The sequence below is a fragment of the Takifugu flavidus genome, chromosome 16 (genome assembly GCF_003711565.1).
Source record: "Takifugu flavidus isolate HTHZ2018 chromosome 16, ASM371156v2, whole genome shotgun sequence".
NCBI classification, from domain to species: Eukaryota; Metazoa; Chordata; class Actinopteri; order Tetraodontiformes; family Tetraodontidae; genus Takifugu; species Takifugu flavidus.
Window position 1 is genome coordinate 3,025,516 of NC_079535.1, and position 9,834 is coordinate 3,035,349.

Here is a 9,834-nt window from a genome sequence, read left to right on the forward strand (position 1 = left end):
GACCATCAGGCCTGATTCACCGAGCGGATCACCGTTTATCAGCTCGCCAGCTTGTGCCCCCCTGACAGAAGAGCAGCGACTCTACCGAGACGTCTAGCTTGAGCGGATCAAAAGGCGAGTGGCGCTTCGCAGCAGCCAGCCGCCATGGCGCTCCTCCCTCCCCGCGTTTTCTGCCCCCCCACTGACGTCAACGCCGATCCCACATGAATCAAGCGAAGCCCCAGAGCTCAGCCGGACCCCGAGAGCGTGCTGATCACCCCCAACACTCGTTCCCCCAACGACGGTCTGGGGCGGCCTGGGCTCTCAGGAGCTCGCGCCCCTGAGGACGGAACACGCACAGCGGCTCGTCGCAGGCATTAGGTCCGACTCAGCGGTGTGTAAGAAGCGAGCCGAGATAAACATAGCGCTCGTTCTTGACTGACATCCATGGGACGGCGTGTCACAGGACCCAGCCTGTGCTCCACGCCAGCGCGATGCTATTATTGCAACATGGCCAAATACGTCCGCTCCGTCAGGCAGCTTTACGCACAGATGGCACCACCGACGAGGCTACGCTACACACAGGATGCGCATAGATCAGTCACATGCACAGAAGCTGGCAGATTATTCTTTTTAGCACAAATCAAACACCAGCGTGACTCGATCCGCCCAGTTCAGAAGCTAAACGCAGGCCTGATGTCCCTGCACCTGCTCTCCAGTCTTTGGAAAAAAAAGCAAACAACAACAGCGGGGATTAGAGACGCACGAAGGGGGTTACTTAAGTACTTCCTGTTTCCACCGCTGTGTGACAAATCCCAGGGCTGAAGCCCTGTTGCATGCGACGCGGAGCGGATTGTACTGATGACAACAAAATCTCCCGACAAGCAAAACAACACGGGGACGGGGGCGCTCCGATCCGCCATCTAACCATCTGACAACACGTGGATGTTAGCAAAGTACGTGTGGAAGGAAATGATGTCAAGCAGCGAACGCAGCAAATGTTGAAAGTGACATGTTTGTTTCAGGCTGTCGAGCAGCTCTGAGGTTATCGCGCGCTATCGTGTCAAGCACGGCGCCGCTTCTCCTCCTGACACTCGTCAAAGCTACAGTTAAGCAACAATCCACATAGATCAAAGGGTGTAAGACAAGCTAATAGAGAGTCTTATGACTATTAAACGCGTTTCAGTTTCAATAGCAGTTGAAGTTGATCAACGCACCAAAGGAGAAAAGCAACGACGAAGGCGTTAGCGTCTTACCAGGTCTCGTCGTTTTTGAATTCCAGCTCTCCGTAGGTGTCTTCAAAGTCTTCTCCTCCTCCTTTGGCGAGTCCCTCCACTGTGCGGTAAGGCACGATGACCGTCCCCCTGGCTCCAGAAGTCCTCAGGACCTTCAGCTCCATGATGCCGATGCTCTCGCTGATGTGCGCCGAGCTGCTTTCAAAGGTGAAGATGCCGGAGTGATCGTCGTCCAGGATGGTGACGGTGGCCACGGAAGGGAAGCCCAGCATGGCCTTGGGATACGGGAGGCTGTTCGCGGACAGCACCTCATCCTCGGTCTCCAGGACGCGAAGATTACTGAGGCGCACGAAGAAGTGCTCGTCCTCTTCAAAGATGTCGTCGTCTATGATGCCGATGTGTATCTCCTTGAACATCTCCCCTGGCTTGAAGACCACCGTGCCCTCTGTGAACTCGTAGTCGGCCCCGGCATTAGCCGAGCCGTCCTCTGTCTTGTAATCTACGTAGATTGTCTTGTTGATGTCCCCCCCCTTTCTAACGATGGTCAGTATGGCGGCGCCGCAGTTCTCCAGGCACTGATAGACGGCGGGCTCGAATGCAATCTTTGACACGTATTCTTCAGGCTCCTCCACGTGCACCTCCTGCACGCTGTTGCTCCTCTTCGCCTGCTCCGCCACGTGTTTCTTCAGGATGTTACCTGCCCCCGTCATCATGCGCGTGGCTTGGATGCGGTAGAAGGCGCGGCTCTTCTGTTGGTGTGAGAGGGCGTAGTAGTTTGCCATCTCCACCAGCTGGTCCATCTCTTTCTCCGGGTGCTTCTGCTTCAGATCTTTCAGAATGCGGATCATGTCGCGGCGGGACTCGTCCACCTCTTTGCTCTCGATCAGACCTATGAGATTACTGGTGGCGCTGCCGTCCATGAAGTGAGAGTTGACCATCTTGCCGTCCATCTCGATCCCCTTGGAGCGTTCGGCCTCTGTCTCAATGATGACGCCCCTGTGCTTGTCGGTACGATACTTCTTGTGCATGAACTTGTAGAAGAGCAGCCGTCTGTCTGCAATCCATGCGAGGAAGACACACACGGGGAAGAAGGCGAGCGTCATCAGACCCTCCCACACCTGGACCACGTCGGGTGTGAACACGGCCAAGATCATGTAGAGCCAGATGTAGGCGAAGATGCTCCAGCCCGCGGTGACGAAGAACACCCGCAGGTGTTTGATCTTGCGGACCTCTCCCTGGGGAATGATGGACACGCACAGGCCGATGATTACGAACATGTTGAAGGCTGCGCTGCCCACGATGGTCGCGGGCCCGAGCTCGCCGGGTTTGAAATCGTGCCCGCAGACCTCAATGACAGAGAGAAGGATCTCAGGGGCGGATGAGCCCAAGGCCATGAGGGTGAGGTTGGAGACCGTTTCATTCCACACCCGGATGGTGGTGGTGGTGGTTTCTCCATTGGGCCGTTTGATGATGATTTCCCTCTCCTGGGAGGTGATGACCTCTATGGCCGCCATGAATCGGTCGGCAATGATCGACACTCCCAGGAACATGTAGATCATTGCAACGAAATACACGATGACTCGTGCAATCTTGTCCCCCATGGAGGGATCCTCTGGATACCAGATGGGCAGAATGATCCCCTGCCGGCACTTGGAGTTTCCCTGGCAGGTCCCATTGCTGGGACTGAGAGGGGGGCTCGGAGTGGTGCGGGCCTCCGTGCAGAGGAAGGCCGCAGCCACAGAGGCCAGCCCCAACCAGAGGCAGGCTGACGACCCTGGATTCATGGGCCTGGACCCCTCCATGCACCCTCCTTCTTCTCAAGGGTCCTTAACACGCTGAGAGTTCCTCTGGGATCCAGCACTGGGGTGTGCTTGTGTTCTCCCCCTCTACCTAAAAGCAAAAGACAAATATTAGCTTTAGCGAGTGAGCGAGTGTTCGAGAGATCAGACGCCAACATTGACAGTGTCCTCTGAGGGTGTCCAGCCATACCTGCCAGCAGCACCCATTAATCTGATTTATTCATCTGTCGTCACTATTATTGATTTTATCGAGGTAATTTCAAATTAGCAATTGGCCAGGGTTCTATTTTCATGAGCGCAGCAGAGTGGCACCAAGTCCGATCCAAGTGTCGTTGCTATTTTAAGACCTACACGGGGTCAATTTTTGTGTCTGTCTGGGCACCCAAGGGTCAGGTCATCTGTTGGCATCTCGAGGAACCAAAAGACTTCTCGGCATCATGGCGGTGGGGCTAGCACCTCCCACAGAGCCACGGCACCTGGCCCTCGCAAAGGGAACTACGCTGTTAAAATAAAACGCATACGAATAATAATCTTCTCGCTCAGTGTCACACGCGGACGGCAGCGTCTTCTGGCGACACGTTTAGATGACACGCGGGTCTGAAACACGTGTCTGCGCTCACAGGTGGACAATAAGAAGATTTCGCTCCAGTTCAGATTGTGGATTTGAGCACAATAGTCTGAAATCTCTGGGGTGAAGCTCAGTCCTGAACCAAATAGCTCACTCAGCAGGCGCGAACTCTTGCCAAACAAACCACTGTCCAAAATGTCGCATTGACAAAAAATAAAATTAAAACAGCAGAGGGGAGGCAGGAGACGGTCAAAGAGGCGAACTGGAGCCACGAGCGCAGATGTGCCGTCCAAATTCATTATGCACTGAGCTGTAATTCAACGCTCGCGCCTCCACAAGACGGAGAAGAGCAAAACAGACCAGGCGTTGTCCAAATGCATAGCGCTCAGGCTAAGTACCTAGCGTACCCTTTTCAGCTCTTACCAAACAAGCCTTGACGATTGTTTTGATGTTAACAGCTGGACCCAGAGGGAGCAAAGGCGGGGAGAAACCGACTGCAGCCTCCTCAGAGGTGTGAGAGATTTATGAAAGAGGCTTTCAGCCATTACCCAGGACCATCCTGGGGTCTCTGTGCTGCCTCCGCCACACCTCCAGGGCCCCCGAGACACCCAGGCAGTTTAGTCTGAATTAAAATGATCTCTTCAGAGAGACACAGACTGTGGAAATTAATCAGTCCGTCCTGAAGCCGCTGGAGGATTACCATATTTTTATTATTGTGGATTGTTTTTCTTGTGAATTTGAGTCATCTGCTGCCTAAAAGTGCTTTACGGTGTTTGGGTTCTTGGGTAAAAGGTTGATTCCCGCTGGGGCCGTCTGAACTGTACAGTACGTAGTTGTGGTGAATTTAAGACATTCTGGATAAAAGCATTCGCTAAATGTGCAATCATGCAGATTTCCAAGCATTTAAATAAACAGCAGACACCCCGACAGACCAGCGGCCAGTTCTGATGGCTGACAACAACCCTCAGCGGAGGGGTTTGAAGATTATTTAAACAGCAAATATTGTCTGAGCAGTGTCAACATCCGCATAATAGAGCCAAAAAACTGGCAAAATTTCAATCTCCGGCATGAGCGAAGCCAGTTCATCCAGGAACACATTATTCCTGATAATTCAACAGTAATAAATAATAATAAAACAGTGAAGAGTTGCAGCAGCTACAGGTTTATGATGAGGTTTTGTGTCATTAGAATCTCATCTTGTCGTTGAGCTTAAAAAAGACAAACAGGAACAAGACAGTCATTTGACAACAAACAGGCCGGAGACGAGGAGCTTGAAAGTAACCAAGGCAGCAGAGGCGTGTGGATGAACGGAAGCCGGCGACTTAATCCCTGTGAGAGCCGCCATCAATTACGGCAACACAGTTGTGTCTTAATGAGGGAAAAGGCTGAAAATGAGAGAGCCACCAACCGCTAATGTGGCTAAGTTAACTTTTGGGGATGAAGTTGCGATCAGCGATCCAGGCAGCCTGTAAAGTGGTTTACGTTTGAAAAAGGGGCGTGTTCCTGAATGCACCGGGGACTTCCTGTTTTAGAATGAGAATGAGAGCAGCAGTGCTGACCTGCTCACTTCTCCCCGTCTCTTTATTGCACAGCTCGCGTGGATGAGCAGATACTGCAATGAGGCAGAAAGAGAGGCACAATTTAAAGGCCAGAGAGCCTCTTAGTGTGGCAGGATGATTAAATGGCTTTTTTTCACTGCCCTTTTTTACTCTGATGGATGAGAGAGGAGTCCCCTAAAGTGTGAACTCACATATATCTGATTGATAAACAAATGTATAGAGGTTTATCTCCTCTGATTATGGATCAGCATCTAAAGAAACAACAGCATGGAGGGATGGATGGATGGATGGATGGATGGATGGATGGTGGGTGGGTGGGTGGATGGATGGATGGATGGATGGTGATGGATGGATGGATGGATGGATGGATGGATGGATGGATGGAGGATGGATGGATGGATGGATGGTTGGATGGATGGTGGATGGATGGATGGATGATGGTTGGATGGATGGATGATGTTGGATGGATGGATGGATGGATGGAATGGATGGATGGATGGTTGGATGATGGATGGATGGATGGATGGTTGGATGATGGATGGTGGGTGGGTGATGGATGGATGGATAATGGATGGATGGATGATGGATGGTGGGTGGGTGGGTGGATGGATGGATGGATGGATGGATGGATGGTGGGTGGATGGATGATGGATGGATGGTTGGATGGATGGCTGGATGGATGGATGGATGGAGGATGGATGGATGGTGGATGGATGGTGGGTGGATGGTGGGTGGATGGACGGATGATGGATGATGGTTGGATGGATGGATGGATGGTGGGTGGATGGATGGATGGATGGTGGGTGGGTGATGGATGGATGGATGGATGGTGGGTGGGTGGATGGATGGATGGATGGTGGTGGATGGATGGATGGATGGATGGTGGTGGATGGATGGTGGATGGATGGATGGATGGATGGATGGATGGATAATGGATGGATGGATGATGGTTGGATGGATGGATGGATGGATGGTGGGTGGATGAATGGATGGTGGGTGGATGGATGGATAATGGATGGATGGATGGATGATGGATGGATGGATGGATGGATGGATGATAGATGGATGGGTGATGGATGGATGATAGATGGATGGATGATAGATGGATGATAGATGGATGGATGATAGATGGATGGATGATAGATGGATGGATGCACCAATAAACAGTCTCTGTGGTCCAAATGTTTTTGCTCTCGCAGGATTTAAAGGCAGCGCTTCAACAATAGAAGAAGAAACTGATTCCAGATCAGAGCTCCTTGTTGTTGGACACGTTTCCCATGATGCAACAGCACGGCGTCGTGGGTTGAGCCCGTTCCTCTGACACCCTCCACTTAGGGTTTTTTTTGACTCCAGAAACAGGAATTACAGCTATATGAGAAGTCTGCACATGAACCATCCTGCAACATTTTAATGTGAACAAATCATGAAGAAAAACTGAAATTAAAAATGACTAAAAAATGAACAAGGAGAAATCCAAATAAAGACATCTGCTTTAATGCTGCTGGAGGCTTCCTGGAAGCTTCCCCGATCTTTTTAATTGCATTTTTCATCATTTGTGGAGTCTGATTCTCTAATGCCACCGTTGTTCTCCTCACCGTGACGACACAGGAAAATCCAACCTGATTAACTTTATTTCGGGATCAATCAGAGATTCCAGTCTGAATCGTTCATGTTTTAGGTCGCATCAAAGGTGGAAAAATGTCTTCTTCCTCTTTTTACATCCCTGATGCACTAACGGGGGGTTTGAGCTTTATAATCGTTACTGATTATTGGCTCAACACAGCGGTCAACAGGAACATATGGATCATGGACTGATCAGTCGCCTGGTTCCTGGATCAATTTAGAGCCATTTAAGAGCCACAAACACGTGGTTTGAAGCAATAATTGTTGAAATAATTACACTTGAGTCCCGGGAACGAGCGCACGTGTACAAGCTCGCAAGGATGCAGCATTTAAATAACTGATTTTTCCACCACAACACAAATTGCATTAACTGGAGATGCAGAGGAGCAATCCCGTCTCCCCACGTGTACCTACATTACAGCCGTGACCTCTAAATTAGCCACGACAGAAAACAATTTCCATACTAATGAGTGTTCCAGGGATGGTGGATCGCGCATTGTGCGGCTGCAGCTCCTCTCTCATCCGTTATCGAGGCTCTTCGATCGCGCCAAAACGCGTTAAAAGGCAAAAACTGCAACAGCCAGACAGCAAGTGAGGGATCCGATGCGCGGGTTCGCCGTTAGATTTGGCTCATCACAGCAATAATGACGTGGTGAAAGTTATTATGTTAAAAAAACTAGCTGTCACAATGTATCATTAGGTATGTGGAGCTCATAGCAACACCAGTGGAGCTCATCTAGAAATCACGTCTAAGGTTCTATGGATGTAAATCGATGTGCTTTAGGTCAAGAATGATAGTTTGCAGACTTTTGGGGTCTGAACATTATAGAGCAGAAATGACATTTCGGAGAAAAAGTGACTTTCGTCTCCAGATAATCCGAGCTGACGTGCGTATTGTGTCTGTTTTGATCCAGTTAATGAGCTCATTCACACGTCTAAGGCGACAGAAAAAAGCATTTAGATCTAACCTGGCTCCGCGCGCGCGTGGGTGCGCGCGTGCGCCTCCCTCCCTGGTGCACACGCACCCGGATCTCTTTCCCCTTCGCTATTTTGGGAGCAGAGTCGCGTTTAAAGACGCGCGTAAACACGGTCTCAGCCTCAGCTGTTCCTGATTAATCACCCTCCGAGCGCGTGTCAGGGCTCTACCTGTGGGCCGGGGGGGGCACAGGCCCGCACCAGAACTTCACACCTACATTATAAAGATGCACAGAGTGCGCGTGTGAATTGGGTAATCCGGGCTAAACTCCACGCGCAGATCCACGGGCCCAAAGACGGTGAATCCAGATGTTGAGCCAATCAGCAGCAGGATGCCGGCATCCCCTGCCTACAAGGTGTCACGAATCCATTTCTGCCGGTCGTCGCTGGCTCGTACGTGCACGGTGACGGGCTGCAAACGCGCTCGCGGTCGGCGCACATCAGCCAACGGCGGCTGCGCTGATCCGCAGACGCATCTCACGGAATGTGCGCTGTTGCTCGGTTGCATCACTCGTTTACGCGCCGATCGGGCTCGAACCTACCTGGATTTGGGCTCTTCTGAGTGGACGTGGAGCTCCGGTCCGGCCCCTCTTACTGCTGCCCGCACCGCCAACAGTCTCCCAGTAATCACGCACTCTCGGCGCTCCTCGAGCAGGGACAAAATAGTCCCCCGGTGGAGCAGGGTGTCGTCCCCGGCTCCTCAGCCTGCTGCTCAGTATCAGAGGTGATCGCCTTTCTTCTCCTTCTCCTTCTTGGGCGCCCTCCTCCCCAGATCCTCCCTGTCTGACGGATTGACCGGGTCGCAGAGCTGTCAGTGACGAGGGAGGAGGAGGAGGGGGTGGTGGAGGTGGAGGTGGAGGGAGGTGTCGGTATTTTAAGATAAGAGATGGATCTTCTCAGACCGTCCGCGGCTCTCCCTCCTCCTGCACGCCGTGAATCAGCTCTCCTCCTCCCCCCCTGGGTCCGCCGCTGTAGCGCAGGTTTCCTCTGATGTCGCTCTCTAATGACGGAGCGTTCTCTCTCTCCCTCTCCCTCTCTCTCTCCACAATAGACTGAGCCCAGTTCGGCACAGGTTCGGATCGGAACGCCAGCCGTGCGTGCCGGGGCTCAGGCTCCCCGGGGTGTCAGCTGGACTCTGCGCACCATCGGAGCGTCCACTCGGATCTTCTGCGCCGGCTGCGTGGATCTGACACTGACCGGAGATCAGCTCCCGCAATTAACATCCTTCTTCTGTTATTATCCGTCGCGCTTCTCTGGCCGCGTCGGTGTGGGATGGGGGTGTGGAATGGTTGCGTCCTCCAGCCCTCCGCCCCCCTCCTGTTTTCTATTTTTTAAATTATCATAAACTGGCACGCGAAAGCACGCAGCTACGTCACCACCGGCTGAGAGGAGAAACCAGTAGAACAGCGAGAACAGCATCCAGGCCCACGGGGTGGGGGGGGGGGGGGCATCATCCACAGGGATCCCCTGAGATTTCAGGAGGCGACCGGAAGTGCTGACAATTATCTTAAACATATATAAATGATCATAACGACCCCTCCGTGACGATCGCCCCCCTGGTGGTTGGCTCAGGTAGTTACGCCCCCTCACGACTGGAGCCCAACGACGCAGCGCTCCTCCCGCCTCCTCTAATTACAGAATCAAACAGGCCTGAAGCCGAACAGGAGAGGAGGAAAAGTCCCAGAGCTCAGCAAACTGTGTCCAATTAACGAGTACTTAAATGTCTTCTAAAATTAATTAACAATTAATCAATAATGAATGATCATTAATGCGCTCAGCGCTGGTAGCGCCGGTCCCACCGCGGCGCGCAGGCGCCTCTTTTGGGGAACGAACGTGGATTCCCTGACGTTAAATACACATCTGAGGAGCTTCTGCTCCGATTTACATGTTTTTAAACTTCTCAAACCGAGTGTGAGGGGTGAAGACGGTGGCCACGGCGCCTGATAGCGGGACAGAGGCTGCGCTTGGATGTTTTAATGAAGTTTCCTTATCTGCAGTGGAGGGGTGGAGGCAGCCGACCGCTCCGGAGAGTCCTCCAGCGAGGGCCCGCACCAGCACCTGCAGCCGCCGTGCATCATGGGATTAGGATTCAGAGG

The 9,834-nt window shown here is 52.2% G+C and overlaps 1 protein-coding gene across 2 annotated transcripts in view; it reads right to left on the reverse strand.

Moving 5' to 3' along the window:
* The window catches only part of slc8a3 (solute carrier family 8 member 3), a 55,273-nt gene extending 45,863 nt beyond the window's left edge, over positions 1–9,410 (reverse strand). Inside the window, exons 1-2 of one of the 2 annotated variants that reach the window (XM_057058557.1) lie at positions 8,277–9,410; positions 1,236–3,100 (exon numbers count right to left, since the gene is read on the reverse strand). In XM_057058557.1, coding sequence (XP_056914537.1) covers positions 1,236–3,016 — 1,781 coding nt within the window. In that variant the 5' untranslated portion in view covers positions 3,017–3,100; positions 8,277–9,410. The remainder of the gene's footprint in view (positions 1–1,235; positions 3,101–8,276) is intronic. The other variant, XM_057058558.1, reaches the window with a different exon arrangement.
* Between the last annotated feature and the right edge of the window lie 424 nt (positions 9,411–9,834).